This window comes from Papilio xuthus, unplaced genomic scaffold (genome assembly GCF_000836235.2).
Source record: "Papilio xuthus unplaced genomic scaffold, Pxut_1.1 DF827789.1, whole genome shotgun sequence".
Taxonomy (NCBI): domain Eukaryota; kingdom Metazoa; phylum Arthropoda; class Insecta; order Lepidoptera; family Papilionidae; genus Papilio; species Papilio xuthus.
Genome location: NW_013530860.1, coordinates 362,176 through 387,040, shown reverse-complemented (window position 1 = coordinate 387,040; position 24,865 = coordinate 362,176). Strand labels below are relative to the sequence as shown.

General features: G+C 35.0%; 2 protein-coding genes across 3 annotated transcripts; both read right to left on the bottom strand.

Annotated features, from left to right (window-relative positions):
* Positions 1-58: 58 nt before the first annotated feature.
* ppk17 (amiloride-sensitive sodium channel pickpocket 17) lies at positions 59-6,434 on the bottom strand. The gene is made up of 10 exons (XM_013308761.1): positions 6,411-6,434; positions 5,683-5,793; positions 5,340-5,474; positions 4,767-4,911; positions 4,005-4,205; positions 3,359-3,507; positions 2,609-2,736; positions 2,155-2,308; positions 1,646-1,741; positions 59-253 (listed from the first exon to the last, which is right to left on the bottom strand). The coding sequence occupies exons 1-10, from the start codon at positions 6,432-6,434 to the stop codon at positions 59-61; spliced, it is 1,338 nt and encodes a 445-aa protein (XP_013164215.1).
* Positions 6,435-7,447: 1,013 nt separating this feature from the next.
* On the bottom strand, positions 7,448-23,301 carry yellow-f (protein yellow-like). 2 transcript variants are annotated; one of them, XM_013308910.1, is made up of 3 exons: positions 23,159-23,301; positions 11,127-11,398; positions 7,448-9,333 (listed from the first exon to the last, which is right to left on the bottom strand). In XM_013308910.1, exons 2-3 carry the CDS (start codon positions 11,389-11,391, stop codon positions 8,222-8,224), a joined length of 1,377 nt encoding a protein of 458 aa, XP_013164364.1. In that variant the 5' UTR covers positions 11,392-11,398; positions 23,159-23,301; the 3' UTR covers positions 7,448-8,221. The 2 variants fall into 2 exon arrangements, with proteins under 2 accessions (XP_013164364.1, XP_013164366.1); XM_013308912.1 differs by lacking the exon at positions 23,159-23,301 and adding an exon at positions 19,701-19,717.
* Positions 23,302-24,865: the final 1,564 nt, after the last annotated feature.

The window sequence follows — 24,865 nt, the reverse complement described above, 5'->3', positions numbered from 1 at the left end:
AAATTGCTTCATAAAATATATTCATCACATATGAATTTCACGTTTTTTATAATAAAAATTATTTCTTACAATCAAAATACTTCTCAATTGAATTATTGTAGATAACCGCCACATCAGTAGTGGGAGTGGAGCTGGTCACACTTAATATATCTTTCTTGATCTTCTTCCTGATGATGAAAGGTCTGATGATCTCGAACCAGATACTGCCGAGGATCGACATGAGACTGATGACGGAAAGACCAAGGAGGAATCCCTGATAATTTTAAACTTTAAGGTTAATGTTATCATTTATGTAGTTACTACGGCAAAGACAAATTGGTATATAATTATATGTTCTTTAAAAAAAGAACTTCATTTATTATAATTTTAGCACATAAATACTGAACTTATGAGTGTTATATAGATAGAATAAATAGATATAGCCCAGATTTATTTATCGTTTTTATGTGCAAAGATGGTCATAGATGGATTTAGCCAAAAATGCTACGGACCACTTTAGATCCAGTTTACTAATTTATAATTTTCTAAAATAAAACTAAAATATAACAACCAATTCTAGATATTATAAAAAAATCGTGTTTTAAAGTTTAAATTATTTGTTCCTAACTTCGTATTAAATCAAGACATGTCTATTTCTGACAATAAATTGGAACAATATCAGAACGGAAGTGGTACTGCATGACCAAATATAAGAAATTTTATTACTTCTTGCCAAAGTTTGACGCAAACGAGATTGATTGACAGGTATAAAAATGTGAAGAAGTTTCTCTGGTTAGATTTATCTGATGGTTGTCTAATTCAAAGAATATTAAAAATTAAATTCATAAAAGCTAAGGCATTATGGCAGAACGTAATTAATATCTGATGAAAATTTTATTCAGATCAGTTCAGATATTCTGGTGTTACAAGATAACAAATATCCATCATCATCATCAGTTCATACGTCCCCATTGAGGGGCTTTGAGCCTACCTAATCAGGGGTGACAAGGCCATTGTCAACCACACTAGGCCAAGTGCTTGCGATTGCATTGCATTGCAATGCTAATGTCTTTGAATAATTGTCTGTTATTAAAAATAAACATCCGTCCAAACTTTGGCATTTACTCGTATAATATTAGTAAGATATTTGACGTGCATAACCTTAAAAGAAGCTATTCATAAACCTTAAAACTTCGCTGTGAGGTTTGGCTGTTCGCCAGAATATTTGCAATCAATGGTAACCATCGAAATATTTACCGTCTGCATGAATTACCGAACACCAGCTACGTCAGGTGTATGAAATTACACGATTTAAGCGTAGGTTTCCATTGTCGCGTTTAAAAAGGATAATTTACGACTTTTTTTTTATAACAGAAGGGGGCAAACGAGCAGCGGGAACACCGAGGTGTTCAACACCCATGGACATCAGCAATACCAGAGGAACCGCAGACACGTTGCCGGCCTTTGAGATGGTGATACGCTCGCTTCTTGAAGGACCCTAAGAAGCGGTTTGGAAATACCCCCGAGGACAGACCATCCCAAACCAACGCTGCTGTGCGAGGCAGGAAGTTACGAGCAAACCAATGAACAATGCTCCTAGTTGACACGTAACCTCTGATGTTATTCATCAAGATATCGTTTGTTATAGTACACGAGTAGTACTCACAATATTCCCGCCGAGGTCCGACAGGAAAATGTTCCAATCATAGTTATGTCTCTCCTCGTACACTGACACCATCATACTGTTGAAGTGAATATACAGCTGAAAGAAAATGATTTAAAGGTTTTTAAGAGTGGTAGAACCCGCTTTAACATCTTTGCACGAATTGGCCAGGTTCGCCCGGTGAAATACCACCTCCACACAGAAAACAGGCGTGAAATGGAAGAAATTCCGCGTTTCGTCTGATGAGTGTGCGTCCCGGAGGCCTAATTTAGTCCTCTTTCCCTTCCCACCTTTTTCTTATAAGGAAAGGATGGGAAGTGGAAGTGGACTTTCCGGATGAGAGGATGCATGGAAAGGAAGTATCCTCTTTATGTCCTCTCCTCTGTCCATTTAAGACAGAACTAGTTGGAGATGATGTTTAGCGGTTGCTTCGCTACTTATCGAAATTAGATGGCCTCTTGCTGACTTTAATTAGTATCAAAACAAAGATGTATTAGTAGGTTACTTTATACCTGTGACTGTAATGGAGTGTAACCACTCTTCAAGCTCCACAATTTATTAGAAACATCCCACACGTAGAAACTCTGTCTGTCTGTCACGAATGCGTTGTACAGATAAGACCTGCAGAATCTAGGACAAGCTTCGCAATCGTGGTCTTTGTACGTGCTAGAAAATAAAGGTATATTATAGAAGGAAGTATCCAGAAAGAATAACGAAATACCATCATTATTATCATCTCTCTCTTCATCTTTGTCTTTATCCCACTCTATGTATGGTCGGCCAATTAGGTTCGTCTTGGCCGGTAATTCGTATAAATCTCTCAGACGTTACTTTTGTTGTCCCTACCTACTTAACCCATCTTTTAGTAAGAAATTAATAAATGCTGTTGCAAAAAGGAAAAAAAATAGAATTAAAGATTTGATAAGTTAGTTTTGGTAAGATTTTGAAAGCATTGGCAAGTTTTACTTGATGTAAGCTCTGATAAGGTTCCTCATGGCGGTGTAGTTGCTGCAGCGAGGTAGGCTACTCCTCATCCATGGTCCAGAACATCCAACAACGGTCTCTACATGGCTCCATACGAACTGCGTTGTACACTAACAGAAGAATTAAGAATATTTTATAGAATTTTTACTTAAACCTTGGCTAATCACATATTATAACGGTTTATAGTTACAAACTCTCAAATTACGGTACTTTTTAACTACTTCATCTTTTCAAAATATATCTTAAAAATAATATAAATGCGAACGTTTGAATGGATGGATAGGAGCGTCGGTGGCTCAGTGGTCAAGCACTTGACTTGCAATCTGCAGGTCCTGGGTTCGAATCCCGCCATGTACCAATGTGTTTTTCGATTTCCGATTTACATATGTACATTTATCCGACGTTCTTACGGTAAAGGAAAACATCGTGATGCAACCTACATATATCTGAGAAGAAATTCAAAGATATGTGTGAAGTCAACCCGCACTTGGCCAGCGTGGTTGACTATGGCCTAATCACCCTTAACTTAGGGTAGGCTCCGAGCCCCTCGGTGGGGACGTATAGTGAGCTGATGATGACGAATGGATGGATGGATGGATGGATGTTCCTTTGAAGGTATCATGGATCATGCTAGAACGGCTGCATTGATCTCGCTGAAATTTGGCACAGATGTAGAACATAGCACGGAGTCGCGGGCAGGTAGTGAATAATAATTTTAAATCTATAACTTACATAATTAGCACTATAATTGCTTAAATACGTGCAAGGATCATCATCTTTGGGCAATTTGACGTACTCATCCACAGTCAGCTTGGCGTCGACCGCTTCACCCGCGTTGATGTACAGGTAATCCACTAATCCGCCGTTGTATACTTCTACTTCTGGATGTGACATAGGAGGAGGTATAAAAGTAAATTTAACTCCTGTGTTATTCTATAGGTAATTTTCAGAAAAAGAAGTCCCTCTATAACACTGTTAATGTGTCCCCGGTTATATGGTAAGTGCGTTTTTATGCATCACAAGAGTACCGTGTTATAAGGAAGAGGGTTACGACTCGATATAGTAGAAGTAAAAGTTGCTATGGTCATGGTTTTTAATCAACACAAAAGAACATAGATTCTGATTTCGTCTAAATTTTTAAAGTTTAATACTATCGAACAGCGCTCCTGATGTAGTTAAGTTAATTATTTTTATTAACACTTATGTTCATTTTGTATAGTTTACCATACATACAACTTAATTAAAATATACGATCACTATAAAATAATATTTAACTTAGTTTTTTTTTAACTTTGTTTTTTGCTTTTCTTCAAAAAAGAAATCTTGCCACAATACTGGTTAATATCTATGTATCTTTATTATGCTCGTTGGTACTGACCAGTGAATGGCTCACGGGTATAGTGTACGTAGACGTGGTACCCTGGAGGACAGATGCCGGTGCTGGTGGCAATATCCAGGTCTCGATGTTGGAGAGTGATGGAATACCCCGTGGCCTTAGACGCCTGTCGCAGCTGCACTTTGGGAGACAGTGTGAAGCAGCGCCCCGTCATAAATCCCAGAGTTGAGGTTACTTCTACGTCTGTGATAATTAAAGGATCTGGTGGTTATTTTTAATATTGATAAGCTGGAAATAGAAAACGATATAAAAATAATCATAGTCCTTATTGTAAGCCTAATCTGTTAATCGTCGATTTCTAAGACAGCTAGAACTTTGTATAACAAATAACGTTACTCCTGGATTTTGGGTTCAGAAACCCTCTATAACTTTACTAAATTTAACTCCATACATACATTAGTAAGTATGTTATCAATAGAAAGAGATGCATTTTCTTTTAAAGTATAATTTCATTAGACATATTCACGACTCGTAAATTTTTAACGCAAATCCTTTGATTTAGTTTTATTGCGCAATCGTTTGATTTTTATGTTTATTTAACGATTGATGCTTAAAGAAGATCGGGAAGTTAATTATTTTATTTTCATTCATAAAGAATGTGTCACAATCAGAATCCCCAACTTTTGTAATAATTCTCTCTTTTTCTTATTTACGTTTATAGATAGAGATAGCGTTCTATCCGTTCGAAATTTAAAAATATGATAAATTCGAATTTTGAAAAATAACGGACATTTATTTCCATACTTTCCGCTAATCCGTCAAGGCCGTACTGGACGAAGAATTCTCCTTCATTGTACGTGATCTCATCCCAAAGGTGTTCGAGGTTGACAGAGAAGTTGAATTGCATCCAAGTTGACGTGAATCGAGGATGGGAGTATAAACCGTAGTCCTAGAAACAATCCAATACAATTTCTCAACAAGAAATCTCACTGCCATTGTATTAAAAATAGTATACTTTAAATAAATTAACACGTATGACGGAATATTTTTACATAAGTACTAGCTGTCGCCCGTGAATTCGTCCACGCTAAATTAAAATAAACATAATTAGTAACCTATATGTCCTTCCAGAATATATTCTATATGTATTCCAAATTTGATCGAGATCCGTTCAGCCGTTGTGTAGATACATTCAAACAAACATCCATCCATCCATCTAACATGCGCATTTATAATATTAATAAGTATTTTAAATTAGCGTGATGTAAGCCCATTTCGTTACTAGATAGAGAGAAAAGATATAACATATATATGTGGAGGGAAGAGACAGTAATATTGTATGTTTTATTTCAATTTACTTTTTATCTTCATACTTACCAGTAGCTTGTCGTACTTATAAGCAGGCTCTCTGCAAAATGTGATGCTAGGATACAAGATAGACTTGTTGAAATCGAAATGCGTATAAGTCACCACTGGTATATTAATCACCAGCTTGTTTATGCATTCAGTTATCTAAAACATACAAAAAATAACTGTAAAATTGATGACTCTATACTATACTTAAAAATCTTTTGAAATAACACTTATTAAACGAAGTATTTCCGCGTTACGCGTGATGAGTGTGCTTGTAGGCAAATTGTACTCCTCTTCCCCTTCCCACGCTGTTCTAAAAGGGCAAGATGGGAAGGAGAAAGACTGTATTCTTTATTAGTCTTCTCACCTGTTGCACCACTATTATAATGCAGCCAACAACAACCAAAGTCTTCAGTAAATTGGGACCACGGAGACATCTTGTGCATTTCTCCTTAAACGTTCGCAATTCTTTTTCCGCCTTTAGAAAGATATAAATACCTTTATTGTACGTTTAAGGATTAAAGTTAAAATAATTAAAGATTTGGTCTTAACTCATCATCAGCTCACTATACGTCCCCACCGAGGGGCTCGGAGCCTACCCTAAGTTAAGGGTGATTAGGCCATAGACAACCACGCTGGACAAGTGCGGGTTGGTTGACTTCAATCATATCTTTGAATTTCTTCTCAGATATGTGCAGGTTGCATCACGATGTTTTCCTTCACCGTAAGAACGTCGGATAAATGTACATATGTAAATCGAAAAACACATTGGTACATGGCTGGATTCGAACCCAGGACCTGCAGATTGCAAGTCAAGTGCTTGACCACTGAGCCACCGACGCTCTCTATGCAAACCAAACTCGTGGTGGTAATGAAAAGACATATCCTTAGGTATCTTCATATGTGTTCTAATAAGACATTTAAAAAGTCAAAACAAAACAATACTACAATAAGAGCGATTTACAAAAAAAAATATTCATTGAAAAAAATCTTCGTATGTATACAGAGCCCTCTCGACAAGCACTGATTTTAATCTATTTTTGAATGATGTGAGACTGGGTACCGCTGTGATGTGGCAAAAGCAAAAAAACTTACCTCTTCGTCAATAATTATTGTCATTTTTGTAAAATATTTTGTATGTTTTATTTTATCCCATCGTAGCTCCGTTTGGTATCCACCAGAAGCAAAACATAAATGCTTTATTCAAAGATAGTATTCACATGATATCATCAGCATTTATTAAAAAAAATCTGTATATGTCTGTCTGTATCTCATCTATAAAATTTTCTAAAAGCTACGTCCACTTTCAAAAATAAATAAATATATATTTGCAAACTTAAACACGAATAATAAGAATAAAATTAAAAAAAAACGTCTAATCGAAAACATAATTAATGTAATGTCAACCTTTTTTAAAAATCATTTTGAATACCTATACTTAACCTAACTTTTAGTGGACTTTCTTTCATAGTAATTATTGAAGTATCTGTTCAATTTGCCTAATCGTACTTTCGAAAATAAATGTACATTTTGGACATATAAATTATGGATATATGCAGGTAAAACCAAATTGCTTGTGTAGTATTGGAACATAAAATTTTGTTTACCCCTTATTACATCATAAATTGGGTATCGTATATTTGACGATAAGGTTTAGTGGGGGATCTACTCATCTAATTAATAAATTGTCATATTTCAACTTATCTCTCTTACTTACTCACTTAACTTAGAGTACTTAACAATATCATATATGTTAACACATTTGGTTGCATTCTTTGGAAACTGATTTTTTTTTTACCTCTTAAATTTTTGAGTTAAATTAACAAGACATAAACAAACGCCATCTATTTGCGCTACTAATAATCTTTTTATTTTTTACGAAATGTATAACGCCATCTATGACAAAATAGTAGTCTTTAATTCTCCAAGTATCAAATGTTGTCAAAAGAGGGCGCTTTTTAAAACAGAGTCAAAATAATTCTAATTTGTAAACTTAGCTTAACTAAAAATAATTTATACTCATAAAATAGTGCATCGACGTATGATTTGTGAATTAAAAGACATATATAGCTTAAAGCATTTAATATCGCCATTATAACAGCATATTTACAAAAAATAGCTATGCTATTTTGCGCACGCTATTCTAGAATTTTAAGACACAAACTTTTAGTATGTACAGTCTATCCTATATACTTAATTTTATCATCACAATAAATAGAACGGTAACGTATATATATATATAAAAAATCGTTGCTATATCGGACAAAATAAGATTTCGTGAAATAAAAAAAATCTTTAAGATTCTCGTGTCACAATTTTCGTTTCCATACTCCTCCGAAACTGATTGACCGATTCTCATGAAATTTTGTGAGCATATTGAGTAGGTCTGAGAATCGACCAACATCTATTTTTAATTCCGCGCGGACGGAGTCGCGGGCGACAGCTAGTAATGTATAAAATTACTTCTTTGTTGGGCAAAATATCGGAACGCCCTTGGTAATGAACAGCTGACAGTTTTAACAAATTATAATTTTATCTGTGATTTGTTTTTTTAATATTATTTATCTCATAAAATACATTAACTTATGATAAGAAACAACTCTTAAAACGTACGAGTTTATAAATATAACCTTAAAAGCAAATGTTCACATTTTAATTTTAAATAACCATATAATATTACGGAACAAAACGCATGTAAATATTTTTAAGGCAAATTAATATTTAGTACTATCTCGTTTGAATTACATATATATTTTACAATGAAAAGACGATTTTTAAATTTTCTTATTTAAATGTCGTTTTCAATACTTTATTTTTTATTTATGTATATTTTGTAAAACGATAATTAAAATATATATCATACGAAAACATCAATTTAACAATACCATGTTAAAATAATATTTAAATTAAACAAAAATCACAAAAGCAAAAATCCAACTTGCAGCCAGAGTAGTTAGTAATGAAAATGGTGAAATCGTTGCTGCTGAATTAGGATTCACTTTTGCTGCAATTTTATTCGTTACATTTTTAATTTTATTAACAAATTTATCAAGTATATCAGATCTAGGTGTTATATCACAGGCAGTGTGACTTATTGCGTCGACCACATGAGCGAAAAACACTCTAAAATTAACTTCATTTGGATCCAATTGTCCATACATCCAAATAGGCATCCTATTCGACAGTATCCAAAGGTTATCATTGTAATCCACTTTGATATCACTTGGATAAATCATTGTCTCATCATTCATATAAATTCTTCCTTGATTTTTCATATTATAATTCTTGTTAGTCGTCCTCCAGCAAGCGACAGCATTCAAATTCACCAAGGAATAAAATAATACACCAGTTTTCGGATCAACGAAGGATACACTTGATTGAGCGTTAGGTCCCCTACTACCTAAGAGTTTGAACGCATCAAAATTGCTTTCAGCCAACGATTGATTCCTTAAATATTCTGTTGATACAGCAAACTCATTGTAACTAGCCATCGGATGGAAATATAACGTGCTGTAATTATCCGCATTAGGTCCGGAAAGACCTAAACCAAAGATGGCGTCAGTCCAACTGAAGTTGTAACCTTTGACACTGAAATCACACGCTAAAGGATCTGGATGGAAGAAATGATGGGATATCCTCCAAGAATCGTTCTTTGCCCATGAGTAGACCACAATACCAGCTTTGCCAACATCACCTGCATATGCATATGTGTCCTCGCAATCTCTGTCTTCAACAGCTATGTTCGCGAAACCAGAATCTTCTTTGACTTGGTCTTTTGGTATTACATATTTTCGTAGTAACGTATCTGTTGTTAAATCATAAATTAAAATCGCTGGTGGATATTTAACTGTATTATTGCCTAGATTATTTATCTTTCCATTGTCGACAACCCATAGTCTGTTACATTTGTCAGCGCGCACTCTGAAAGGAGAGACAATCTCCGGTTTGCCGTCGGGTCCAGGTACATGCGCCCCCCAGTTGGGATACGGGATAAGTTTAGGTGATACCGTTGAATTATCTGAAATAATTATTAATGATTAATGAAATTAATCAATAATTAATTATGTAGATTAAAATTAACTTAGTTACAAAATAACGCAGTCATTTGTAGACGTGAAGAGGCCCGCGAGGTATGTTTCTCCATGAAATCGAAAAACTAAAATTAGAAAACCAATGCACCTAACACTAATATTTACAGAAGTGAATTAATAAACAGAGTCTAACCTGTTTAGTAACGATACTGAATTTATAACGCTGTTTCCATCTCAGTCTTAGCAATGTTGTTTAGGAATACTTAATCTATTTTCACTTTGCTTTTCTTTACGATTAATAGTAATAAAATAACGATATTATAACATTCATTGATATCATATTACTATTATAAATGCGAATGTTTGGATGGATGGATATTTTTTTTATATCATAAGGTGGCAAACGAGCGAGCGGCCACCTGAAATAGCGAAGTGACCGTTGCCCATAGACATACGCAATAGCATATGCGTTACCTACCTTTAATCGACGGAGGAGAGGATGCACAGAAAGAAAACATTTCCATGCATCCTCTCAGGAAAGGAAAGGAAAGAGGACTACATTAGGCCTCCGGGACGCACACTCATCAGACGAAACGCGGAATTGCTTCCACTTCACGCCTGTCTTCTGTGTGGCCGTGGTATTTCACCGGGCGAGCCAGGCCAATTCGTGCGATGTTAAAGCGGGCTCTGCCACTGTTATTTGTTTGAAGGTATCTCCAGAACGGTTGCATATCGCTGAAGCTTGGTATAGATTTAGACCGTAGTCTGAAGGAACGTATAGGCTACTAATTAAGTTTTTTTAAATTCCGCGCTGATAGAGTCGCGGGCGACAGCTAGTCTTTTAATAAATACCTATTCTTATACTTCGTTGTTTTTCTTATAACGTGTCATTGAACAATTAAGTTTTATTCAATTGTTACTTCTAGTTATTCAGGAGAATGGTAGCAATTAAGAAAAAAAATCCGGAAGTATAACCTAGGCAATATAAATTCGTGGAACAAAAATGATTTGTATCACAAGTGTTTTCTCGCGTGATTGAAGGAATAACCTCCATTCTATTTCTTGCGATAGTTTCAGTGCTATAGTTGTCGCTTGCGACTCCGTCCGTGCGGGATTAAAAAATGTTAATTAGTAATTAGTAGCCTATGTGTTCTTCCAGTCTATGTTCTATTCAACTATCTACGCATCCATCCAAACATTCGCTTTTTTAATGTTACTGTAGTGTATGTATAAATGTAGTGTTGTTTGTCTCGAGCGTACACATCATAAGTACATGCCGGAGAGAGGGGACGTCAGTCGATTGGACCTTTGGACCGGCAGCACGTGTCGGTACGTGAACGAGCCAAATATGCACAACGAATGCTACAATTAGCAAGAAAGATCTTGGAGTATTTTTAAGAATATAAATCGAGTAACAAAAATGGTCTAGTTATATAGGTAACAAAAAGTCATCATGATAATAATATTCATCATACATAATTAAAAATATTACCCAAACCCAAAACGTACAGTCAAGGACCTATATCCCATTTTTTTTGTGACTGAGAAATCACTGTTTGCTTTGAAGAGGCATTTACAGCTTCACCGGGCTTGAGGTGGCCGAGCGCACATGGCGCTTAGCCTGAACCTCGTTTAAGAGCAACAAGACTTGAGGGCTCCCTCAGGAGCCTCGGCTTGGGCTGTTACTTCTTTATTGTTACCGGATTGGATCCTACCCATTTCAACTTGCTAATTAAAATGTCTGCCTTTTAACGTAAATGGGAATCAAATTTGTCTGTACCTTTTATATTAATATACGTCAAACTAGCTGGAACCCCATTCCTCCATCTTGGCACGGTGATAAACAATCTATCACCGTACACTTCAACACCCATGGGCATGTTGTTCTCAGGTATAAATGTCCCGTTGCTGATGGCCTGGTGCCTGTCGTCCAGGGTCGGGAATTGGAAGTCAAGTTGTGTCCACTCGTACACGATGTGCAGCTGGTCCATACAACTGGTGATGTAGACCAGCTGCAGGAGTATAAGGCTTTTGAAGCCTCTCATTTTGAACCTGGAATAGACAAAAAAAGGATTAGAAATTGTTTCTCTATTTTGAACATTGGATTGGAACTAAAAATTATTATACCTTTTAGAATTCAAAGATTTTTCGTTAATAAAACCAAAAATAATCGTAAGGTTTACGTACGTAAAGTCTTTAAATTAATATGGTATTGGTGACTAACAGTCTGTTAAAATTAATTGTTCACTAAGGGTGATTACTAGAGTAATTCTCATAATTAATGTACACTACGGTCAGATTCTAAGTTAGAAAATAAGTCTAGGTATCGAGTAGTGGACTAAAATGACACTCAAAGACCCTAATATGAAATCTAGATACTTAATACTATAAAGAGGAAATGATTGCGTTGAATAGGTCCCGAAACTACAGAACAGATTAAAAAAAATATTTCACAGTTGAACCTACATTACCACCGAGTGACAGGATATATTTGTTACATTGTTTTTAATTCCATTCGTCGAAGTGGCACGCAACTGCTAGTAGACAAGATTCAATTAGCCGACCGTAGCTATGGCGAGGTCGTATGTGTTCAGGTGTGTCCCCGTTCAAGGTCACATGCCTTTCTATCAGCTTAATTATTGTATTTATATTTACATTAATAACTCAGTGAATAATGACTAAGTCAATACGAATACTGTTTATTTGGCGTTTTAAAGCGTCCGATAGACTTATAAACACATTTGACAAAGTTTGTAAAATTTCAAAAGAGGTTCATGCTATCAAATAATTTGATCAACAGTTAAATTTTATCGTATACACGACGCCTTATATTTATTGGAATTGTATAAATCTACTTACTAACATACACACGATTAACTGTAACCGTCTTGTCAGTATTATAAAAAAGTATAAAATTATTACGAATTTTGAGACGTACTTTGGCGCGAATGGTGCGCTTTCATTACAAAGTAAGTGTCAGAATAGTGAGGGGACACAAACGTCGACATTTTAGTAAGGCTAGTGCTGGATCAATACACTGCCACATTTTCGGGTTTTCTTCCTAACAGCTTAAGTTAAATACGCTTGTTATTTAAGTTTAAGTCAAATTAAGACGTAATATCCATTTATAGAATTGTTTTTATTAGATCTTTTATCTTGGATAACCTATTCAGTTTTTATTGACGTAACCATGGGTATTCATTGCGCACAGTGCAAAAATATTTTTGTCTCTGTTCTTTTCAAAGAGAAAGAAAGGGATGGCACTAATACTAATTACATCCATTGTTCGAATAATTATTAAAATATCTCATAGGTTTTTGCTTGATTTTTTTTTGTACTTAAAAACTTAAAAACTCATTTGCTTAGGGCGAAAACACCGATAAAAAGAGTTACATCTCATATGGGATCTCAAGATGTGACTTTATTCATCAGAGTTGTAGCCCCTTTTACTATGTGTTCCCAATGTCATAAAACCTGTATAGAAACATTGTCATCTCTGTTCTTTTCCAAGAGAACGAGCAGGATACAAAATATTAGTACAGGGTGTTCAAATTTACGATAAACCTTGTTCCAATTTAGCGTCAATCAGAGGTACGTTTTATACAATCCGAAACAGGAATTTGGTAATAAATTTAATGACATTTGCAATAAAAATCGCTCGTAAAATGCAATAAAATCGCCGACAAAATGCAGTTATTATTCTCGATAATTAAATCGAAAAATAAAACACTTCGCATTCCAAAGCCGTGAACTGGACCTATACTAAGACCCTTTGTACACATTAATACCACATATATTTAATTTTAAAAACAAAAGTAGCTTCTACAATTCTATTTTTTTTTTAACTTCTATGTGTCGTTAAATAAGTGTAAAGTCAAGACGATATTATATCGAGCAAATGTTTTTTTTTTTTTATCACAAACATAGCCCACTCTTAGCTATATGCTCAGTGACATAATATTAGTTTCACAGGAGGGAGGAACAGAAAAATACAGTAGGATAGTGTAATATTGCTATTATTTAATCTGAAACAGAACTGTAATCATACTGTACTTGCCCATGTATGAAACTATTATAAGTAAAATTCTACAAACATACGATTCAGTACGGATATCAAACGCATTGTACGCATTAACTATTGTTTCTCGACTTCAATACAAAAACAGTCTTAACACAATAAGATTAAGATATAAAATTAAACAAAAGTAATTATAACAATTCAACATACACCGACCAAGCATGTTAAACAGGCCACCACTAACTTCATATCGGATAAATGTGACAGATAAAAGTATACCTTAAGTCATTATGATTAGGTATCAATTGCTATGCTGCATACTGTACAATAAAATTATTCAAATTATATTGCAATTGAATAAATAATTAGATTATTTTCAAATGACCTACGACTTTACATTTCCGCAAAGGAAACAGTAACAAATAGTATTGACTTAAGATGACGGACTTATTAATAGTGAATCATCTCCTACTAGGGTCGCCAGGTCAAACCTAATAGCCGGACAGACTGAATTTGACCAGACATTTGGGTAGAAAGGCGGACACTCTATGGAGAACACTCTCGTTTGCGAAATGTAAAAGCCTAACAAAAGAACAACCTGGACACCGTTTATTTTGGCCGGACATCTACGGACGCCGCGCCGGACGCCTGGCAATGCTATTTGCAACCAACAAAATTATCTGACCTTGGTAAGCATAAATGAAACTAAATTACAATAGCTCGTTAGACCCCTCCCCCCTCTCTCAATGTCAAAAACGTGCCACGGACTAGACATGAGTCACTCAAGTAAATGTTATGACCTGCAAATCACGGTTTACATATATGAAGCCTATCAGCGCAGGCGCAGGCAGGAGTTATTATCATTTCAAGCTGCGAACTGCGAGTCACCAGGCATATTGCTGCTCGAGTGAGCTGCCAATTTAGTTGTTGAACCTCAGCTCAATAATTTACATGAGATCTGAACTTCTGATCCGGTTCATAGCTGATCCGAAGCTGTCAGAATTAAGCGAACATCGCCTCTTTTACCGGGCGACATATTGTCACAGTATATTTATGGCGCAGTTTTAATTTGATATGTATCGAAAATTCTATACAATATCGATTGTTCGAGCAATGAATTGTTTGAATTCTGTTTGTACGCAAATTTAAGACATACAGTCCTCATTGTTTTGTTATAGGACGTCTTTGTCACATAAAAAAACTATAGGTATATACTTAAAAAAACTTTATAGTAGTAGTAGCATGTAAAGGGTCTCCTTTCGTGTGCGCGACCTTAAGATAAATTAAAGTGCATTCCGAAACAAAATCTATAGTTTCAACATATACGAGCATAATTTAAACAAAAGCAGCCTTTAAAAAAGTAAAAAAAAAACTACATTACAGTATTCAATGGACTTTAAAATTTATTCCTTCGAACCTAAATTAAACTTTAAAACTCGTTGTCAGCCTTGTACAAATACAACTAGATTCAAACATGAAATAATTGCCTAAAGCGGTTCCACTCTTACATCACCTCGCCACAGTCACAACGTCGTCGGCAGAATGATAAACAGAATGTGTTAGATTATGCAAAAATGCAAATCAAGTACTTAATACTCTAAAAACATAGGCATTGTTGTGTAATACGAAGTAATACGGTGCCAGTAGGTTAGTTTACATTAGTTCAACTATTTAGTGTCGTTATATAACAACAAGTCAAGTCGCTCGAGATGTGGTGCTGGAGAAGAATGCTGAAAATACCTTGGACCGCATTCCGGACAAACAAGTCAATCCTCGAAGAACTCGGCATCAAGCAGCGTCTGTCATGCATTGTTCCGGTTCGCATACTCACTTTTTTTAGTCACGTCTGTAGACGTGATGACGACTCCATCGAGCGCTTAGTGGTGCAGGGGAAAGTTGAGGGCAACAGACCACGAGGAAGATCGCCTATGAGGTGGACCGACCAAATCAGAGCGGCTGTGGATGTCCCCCTGCACCAATGTACAAAAAAGGCAGCGACTAGGGAGGAGTGGCGGCGCCTGGTAAAGCGGGTCACTGATACGTGATGACCAAGACCAGTCTGACAAGACTTTAACGACGAAGAAGAATTTAACAACAAAAAAACCATTTATGCATTTATTTTGATTCCTTCAAATATGAAATGGCGCGCTTAAATCGCAGATCACGGGCGCCATTATGAATTAGAACAAAATGGCCGCCAGACAATATTTACAGCACAATTTTAATTATACATGTTGTTGTTAGAAGGTATCTCCAGAACGGCTGCATAGATCACGCTGAAATTTGACATAGATGTATAACATAGTCAGGAAGAACACTTAGAGTAGACAGCGGGCGACACATTTTTAGAGCTATTTGAACGTAAATATAGGTGCCAATATAGTTGAAGTTAGCGGCCAACCTTCAAGACTGAAGAGGCACTAGAAGAAGAAGATAGTTGCCAGATATCGACACAGATTAAATTATTTATTACAAGAAAAAATAAACAGAAAAAAACTGGAAACTGTTGCACCATGGATCTATTGTGATATAGATAAATATAGTAATTAATAGATAATTAACAATAGGATTACAAAAAGCTACGACTAAGAATAACTTTGATAGACTCTGAAAACTCGTTTTCATTTAAATAATGGGACTAATCAAGGAAAAAAACTTGTGAATGGAAAATTATATCCATGCAAAGTTTTATACTGATACAAAATTTATTGTATCCATTTCATATTTACAATAAATAATTTCTATACCATAATATGGTTATTATTTTTCCTATAAATATGTACAGTCATCTGCTTGAATATTTATAAATTTATAATTCTTTAGAAACTTGTACAGGTCGGTTTCAAAAATATTTATGCACGTATTCGCTAAGAACACGTATTCCAGAACGGCTGAACGGATCTCGATGAAATAAGAACATATAACCTACTATATTTTTTAATTACCCCGCGGCGGGAGTCGCGGACGACAGTTAGCAAGACTCACTTCGGATCGCTGCGCAACCGGACTAAGATATTTATGCAGCTGACTGTACATTAAAGATATAGATCGATATGTTTATCATTTGCATATGTCAGTTCTGACAATTAACATATATGTGGGAATATTCTTGGCTACATTATTTACTTTGCTAATAAAAATATATCGTCTTTCTAGAATCTAGATGTTTGTATGACTAGATAATTTTCCATACAAATATATTTTATGTTTATTAAATAAAGTTACAAGTGACTCATTTTATCAATATCTTATAACATATATGACGTAAATAATTTTATCTGTAAAATAGTTAACTTTTAAGCAGTTTATGTTTTCAGTGCAAAATTATTACGTGAACTAAACTTTTTTTTTAAATAAAAAAACGTAGGATATACTTACTGTGTTACTAGCTTAATAATATACATACATAACTCAAGCCTCAAACCCAGAGGGGTTAGGCAGAGACCACGGACCTCCGCTTTAATAAAATAAAGATCTAAAAGATCTTAAAAATGGAGGTCCGTAGTCTCTACCTACCCTTCTGGATAACGTACTTGAGTTATGTTATTACTAGTTTTATCAAGCGCTTAGAATTTGTACCATCCAAATGTTCCTGTCGTCATTTTAAATTGAAATTCGAGAACTAAAGGTCAATTCTTTATGTCGTAATGATGTAACAGCCTTACTGTAAAAACAAGCGAAACATTTGCAATTAAAAAGTTACGGTGATGGAAAACATTGTGATGCAACATGGACATATCGGGGAAGAAGTTATGTGGGAAGTCAAACGCACTGGGTCAGCGTGGTTAACGATCGGTGGTCACCACCAATTTGGTTTCCAAGCCCCTCTATAAGGACATTTATCAGTTGAAGACGACTATAACTATCTCTTTTTTATAATTGAAGGTGAGTAGGATGACAATACTTTAGTTATAATATACAAGCATTTAGAAAGCGAATACTTACCCACAGTTACGTATTTAACCTTTGCCATTTTAACAAATGTCTGTAAAACTTTAATATAAGCCTAAACTAGAGCTGATAGTATCGAGTAAAAAGGTTGAAATACATAGAAGTCGCATGATCTTAGTTATCTTGAAACAATGAAAGAATCTCATTGCGAAAGAGATTCTTCGTAAATACAGGAATTATCTGTTTGTAAACAATACTGGAAAACGTAGCGGTTGATTACAAGCTTATAATAATTGTAACATAGCAATTACAAGAAAAACTTAAAGATATGCAATCTTATTTATTAATATGCAGAGTTTTATACAAATCCAAAGTGTAAATAATTTCTATAATATCATAATATTTTTCCTATAAATATGTACAGTCATCTGCTTAAATATTTATACACTAGTTGTGCGACGACTCCGTCCGCGCGGATTTAAAGAAACTAAAACAGTAGCCTATGTGTTCTTCCAGGTTATGTTCTACATCTATGCCAAATTTCAGCGATATCCATACAGCAGTTCTAGAGATATCTTCAAACAAACATCCATCCATCTATCTAAACATTCGCATTTATAATATTACTAGCTGTCGCCTGCGATTCTATCCGCGTGGAATTATTTGTTATTTATTTGTTCTTCCAGACCACTATACGTTTGTCAAATTTTATCCTGATCTATGCAGATTTCAAACAAATATCCATCCATCTGAACATTCGCATTTATAATATTAGTAAGATAAGCAAGAATAGAAGCATCAATATCGTCATCAAACAGTTATTTACTTTATGCACAAAACATGTAAACTGTGTTCTTAGAATTTCACAATATGACTGCACTGGAATCACGTACTCCTTGCTCGTTAAATTCAGACCTGTTTACGCTACAATAGTGTAGTTAACAATTGACTTCACACATATCTTTGAATTTCTTCTCAGACATGTGCAGGTTGCATCATCTTTCCTTTACCGAAAAACGTCGGATAAATATACATATGTAAATCGGAAATCGAAAAACACATTGATACATGGCGGGATTCGAACCCAGGACCTGCAGATTGCAAGTCAAGTGCTTGACCACTGAGCCACAGATGCCCACATATATCCCATATACAAAATCCCAGTATATAACTTGATATTTCTGTTTTATCAAATGACAGGGTTGACGATATATTTGATAGAGATTTTGGAATCAAAAACCTACTATGAGTCAATCTTTTAAGCACACATTCGCGCGAAAAGTTCTGAGTCAGTTGGAACAAACGCAGATTTGTGAATGGAAAATTTCAATGTTGATACAGCTAATAGTAATATTTTGTAAGTTAAATAAAGGTTACATAAGAATAAAGATCATTGTCCTAACATTGCGTTATTAGAATACCTATAAAGATGGATCTTATAATGTAAGGTTGGAACGCGTTTTGCAAGACCGCCTAAGGGGTCGATCGAAGGTGAACCAGATACGATTTAGGGGCATGCTGTTAACCTCAAAGGGACCACACGTATGGAAGGTCAAGCGAAGGAGGAAGTTGGAAAGCATAACCTCCATACGTGATTGATAAATTATTTTAAATACGTAGTTTAAAGTAAAATTAATCAATTGATTTGCAAATTAATAGTGCTAATGTAGTGTGGTTATTAACGTATTTAAAATCTTATAAAATACACTTTCATATGACCTAACTAGCTGTCGCCCGCGACTCCGTCTTCAAGAAATTAAAAAAAACATAATCAGTAGCCAATGCGTTCTTCCAGACTATGTTCTACATATATGCAAAATTTAATCGAGATCTGATAGCGGTTCTGGAGATACTTTCAAACATCCATCCATCCATACATCTAAACTTTCGCATTTATATTAGTAAGACATATGTCCTGATGTATAAAGATGATTTTTTGTATTCATTGTTCTTTTACTTGTGAGTTAACTAAAGTTTTTTTTTTTATATAACAGAAGGTGACAAACGAGCAGCGGGACCACCGAGGTGTTCAACGACGCCCATGGACATCAGCAATATCAGAGGAACCGCAGATGCATTGCCGGTCTTAAAGTGATATTGATTGGCCATAACAGCATTTCATTGTGTTTGTCGAATCAATCCTATGTAAAAAATACTATCCAATTTACTCAAAAATTACACGATACAAAATTCCTCTAAATTAATTTATCGATTTCACGGTAAAAGAATTTCCGGTAACACTAAATAAGGAAAGAGTACCGGAAAGATCTGTTAAATATCAGGCGACATTTCTTGTGGTCCGTGTACTACGTGCGGTAACATGCCTACCCTGACCCACAATGTAGACACAATCACTGGCTGAGGCCATGCATGCTACCGTTTTTCTTAATTATTTTTTGACTGGCAACACAAACGTGTTGAATGTTGACTACAGAATATAATTACCTAAACCAGCTAGCATAATACCTGTGAACGAAACACCAAAATAAATATTAGCAAATTAATAAAAATCTGCTACGATTTTGCAAAAAAATAGACAAAATGTAAATTGTTACTATTGCTATTCAAATTCTTGCTATGAATTAAAGGATTTTAATTAAAGATTTAATCAATTCTAAATTATGTTTGATACGTATAAAATCGTAAGTTCAAAATGCTAACTTTACATGACAGAACTTTGTTAACTACATTTGTAAATATATTTATATCATACCGACAGTGGTAGAGCCCGCTTTAACATCTTCGCACGAATCGGCCTGGCTCGCCCGGTGAAATACCACGACCATACAAAAGACAGGCGTCAAGTGGAAGCAATTCCGCGTTTCGTCTGATGATTGTGCGTCTCGGAGGCCTAATTTAGTCTTTTTTGCCTTCCCATCCTTTTTCTTATAAGGAAAGGATGGGAAGTGGAAGTGGACTTTCCGGATGAGAGGATGCATGGGAAGAGAAAATATTTTCTTTCTGTGCATCATCTCCTCCGTCGATTAAAGGAAGGCAACGCATATGCAATTGCGTATGTCTATGGGCAACGGTCACTTCGCTACTTGCGCGATTTCAGGTGGCCGCTCGCTCGTTTGCCACTTTATGTTATAAAAAAAAACCGAGAGTTTGTTCTGTCACATCTGTAAAATACCTATTGTTATCTCTTTTCTATCAAAGAAAATGAAAGAGTTGATACTATTTTCGGTCAGTATAAACTTATAAAGGCACTAGTTTCCAACAACTCCATCCACGCGGAATTAAAAAAAAACTTAAGTAGCCTATGTGTACTTCCAGACTATGTTCTACATATATGCCAAATTTCAGCGATATCCAAGCTGTTCCGGAGATATCTTCTAAATACATCCATCCATCTAAACATTCGCATTTATAATATTAGTAAAGTAATTTAGTAAGATTTAATATTTTTTATTTTTATCATGAACATTTCTTCTGATATTTTAAATGTAAAGAATTTCTCGCGTCTCATTAGAATAATCGGTTCCATTCAATCGATTTTCAAGACACGCTCTATTATTAATCGATTGCTCTATTCGATGCAGTTCGATAATCGAGTAAATTGGATCCACATGATGTTGTATAACTGAGGAGTCATCGCATCATGTGCTTACATCTTATGACGCCATATTGACATACTAAATTACAACATCACGATGTGAATGCACGCAAGACGATTATAACATCGATTAATATTGTATAGCCGAGGACTTTAATATCCTACCCATGGATGAAATGTCATTTGTCTTTGGAGATTGGTGATTGATCCATTGGACTTCTTTCCATAAACTGTAGATTAATATAAATGAATCTTACTAACGTTATAAATATGAAAGTTGAGATGTTTGTTTGAAGGTATCTCCGAAACGGCTTAACGGATCTCGGTGAAATTTGGCACAGATGTAGAACATAATCTGGAAGAACACAACAACAATTAATTATGATTTTTTAGGTCCGCGCGGACGGTGTCGCTGGTGACAGCTAGTTAAATATAAACATTAGCAAAAAGAAATTAATTAAAGAGTATAATTGTCCTTTTCTTTATTATCAACGTATTGAATTTCAATTACAAGATATGCAAATTATTCTTCATTTATATAATTTGCATAACAATCTATCAGGTGACTCTCACAGCTTGAACTATATTTATAGTTAAGTTTTTTGCACCTATTTGTACGTGAGAAAACGACTATTTTCAATAATTTTAAATGAGAAAAATACATCAAGAATTATACATCATTTATGCGTTATTATTATATAATATACCTATCCTTATTGTGGGGTACGGACAGAGAGATGTGATAATATTTTGAGATCTAATATCTAGGTTTTTGTCCTCTATCTTGCTATATTTAGATAGATTTATCATCTAACTCTTGGTAGGTTTAGATGTCGATGTATATTTCAAATTGTTCGTCATTAATTTCGATCACAAAACAATGTTTTTAGTCTCAGAAACCCACACTAAATCCTTAAAAAAATATTTAAAAACAGCACATGAATAACTATGCAAAAAACTGGTTTTCAGATGCGTAAGGATTCTCGGATACCACAGGAGGAATGCAAGTAAAACGGGATTGATTCTAACGAGTGATTTTTGACATGCCAAACTGACTTTCTTGAGTTGCTTATTGAGCAAAGCCACATAAAATAATAGAAAATTAACAATAATTTTCTATATGAAGTTATTGATAATGAAAACTAGCTGATAGATAAATCGATTAATGTGTATACAGTTGCTACCTACGACCAGATTCTTACGAAATTAGCTGCGTGGTATCTCAAGAAACACGCCTACAAACTGTTTTAAATAATATGTTACGCACTGCATTTCAAGGATAATGGTTTTCACGCGAACTTTTAAATTGTCTGTTTGTAATTACCGGTAACTGTGCAAAAACTAGTTTGTTTCCGATATGCCCGTTTTGTAAAACAACACCGGGAAACAGTTAAATCACAACTTTAATGTCAAAATATTTGTGATTTTGTGATATAAAGGTAGAAGACCGTAGACAATATACATAGATGGATTGTGTGAAACAGAAAGCGTAAGAGATGTACGGAAGAGTACAAGGGACTTCCCTAGTCTGATCTAGGCTAGGTCTGGCGGTAGTCCCCTACTTTTGCAAATTTCCTCAGTATTTGCTGTAAATGACATGAACGGTTTCATTTACTTTAGTCTTAATTAAATTAAACATATTTTAAAACCTAGCAAGCTTACCAAAATCTTAGATGCTAATAAACGACCCTTTATCGCAATCAATCCTTGGAGTCCATATAAAACGGACAAACTAATCAATCGGCTATCGTACCTTTGTGTTTTATTTCTTTAAAACGCTATTATAATAATCAAATTGAAATATGTAAACATAAACGATCTTGAAAGTATAATAAAAGTAACAATGAACCGTTCAATGATAGTTTATATAATTATAAACAAAACATCAGATGTAAGAATATAAAATCAATTGAAAAACAATCGAAGAAATTACAGACTCTAATCATGAAATATAAACATAAGAGAAATAAAATATAGCTATTTGTATGTTCACAGTTCAATTATAATACTTTGCCGCTTTAAATATTTAGATTTTAATAAACATCATATTTGTTTGTTTTATTACAAAAAGGAAAAATTCTTTATAATTTCGAATACATAAAATAACTACGTATTACGTCTAGAAAATAAACAATTATACAAAGTTTGTTTTCAACAGTGAAACGAAAGTATTTGCACTTTCTAAGATCTTAAGATGCTTCAAACAAAGCCATACAAGTCTAATTAGCGACCCTAAGGTAAATGATAACCCAGTCTCGTAAAATACTTGCCCCCGCCATTACAATCACAAACAAGAATCTATACGTACCGTTAAACAACTCGCAAATAACAATTAAACGAAACTAACCTCAAAATCGTCCAAATCGGAGACAAGAGTGTTGGTTGGCACAACTCACGCAGTGTATAATACACAAAATTTTAAAATTTCACGTAAAGAATGAAAACGAAACGCGAGCTACCGCTCGCTAGTTTACACGCAAACTGACGGGACCGGCTCACTCGCTGATTGCTGATCTGTTGTTATGTAGGGTGACCAACATTTCCAGATAGGACTTTCTTATTGGAATACAAGCAGGAATGTTACCAAGTACCTTTTTTACATCCGGCAGATTCCTTGATAAGTCTCATTTCAACCAAGGAATCAAATTAAAGGTCTTCCTAAGAGAGTTTCAGAGCTTCTATTGCATTAACAAGCCCACAGAATATTTTGATATTCTTGCTCGGTAAGTTTATTAAAGTTTACTGCATCCACCTAAGAGTTAATGAGGCTACAGGGTTCCGTTTATTGTCATTCCCCCCCTGTGATAAAATTAAAGGCTCTATGGGCTGGTCATATTTATCGCGGTACAAACACATACGACAGATGAATGAGGTAAATCTTGAAACATAGGTGACCTTTACGTTTTCTTTCCACTCATCAATCAAGGAAAACTTGAAGGCTATCCTATAAACTGGTCGTTGACTTGTAATTCTATATGAAAAACGATGGTCCGTTTGCGACACCTTGGTATTTTTATAGAAACTTCTTTTTTTACCAGGGGCAAACGAGAGGGAGCACCGAGGTGTTCCTCGACATGCATGGATATTTGCAATACCTGAGGAACCAGAGATACGTTGCAGGCCAGTTAAATCCGGTTTTAAGTAGTTAATGTAAAATGTACAATTACCCACAGTAATTGTAATGCCTAGTCACCATAGTTTAGTTCGGTCATCAATGACTCGCTTTGCTCGGCGGGCCTCGGAGCCGCCAAACCGCCGCTCCGTCTCGCAACGTGAGCAACCGTTTTTAAACAACGCATTTTACCGGTAAAACTTCTGATTCATGTAAAATTCATTAGCGAATCATAATTATATACGCCAAATTATTCTACGAGTTACTTCATTGCCCTTGAAATGGTTTGTGCTAGACATGTTAATTATGCAGGCGTGAATATGTCATCTTATTAGCATTTTTCTAATAAGATAAGGAGGCAAACGAGTAAATGGAACACGGAGGTGTTCAACGACAACCATGGACATCTGCAATGTTTCATGGTAGTATATAGGCAAATATTGAAATTCGCTGTACCAAGGCGAAAACATCTCTTATTGTTATAAGAGGAGTAGCCCGCGATCAAAAGCTGGAATAGTAGCTTTAAGGGCGTGACAAAAGATATGTTCGTCATCAAGAAAACTTAACTTTTTTAAGTATTATGGAGATCTTTTCATTACTTGATCAACAAAAAACTTACTTAGTATTTACTGGATGCTTTAGTATGCATTTCGTGGTAAGTACCTATTCAAGCTCGTCAAAGACATACTGTGAATATATATGTATTAGCAATACCCATACACTACATAACATAACAAAGTAGAAATGTTCCTGGAAATAATAAATGCTCCAGTTTATTGCGAGCTAGGGAATTCCAACCAATGCGTCATACACTTGTTTGTAGATTTAACGAGTCTTTCAAAACACCATATCTTGATTCCGATTATTTTCAATCTTAAACACTTCTACAGAACGCTATTGTTTGACTTGAAATCGCTGTTCACGACAAATATGACCTTTTTA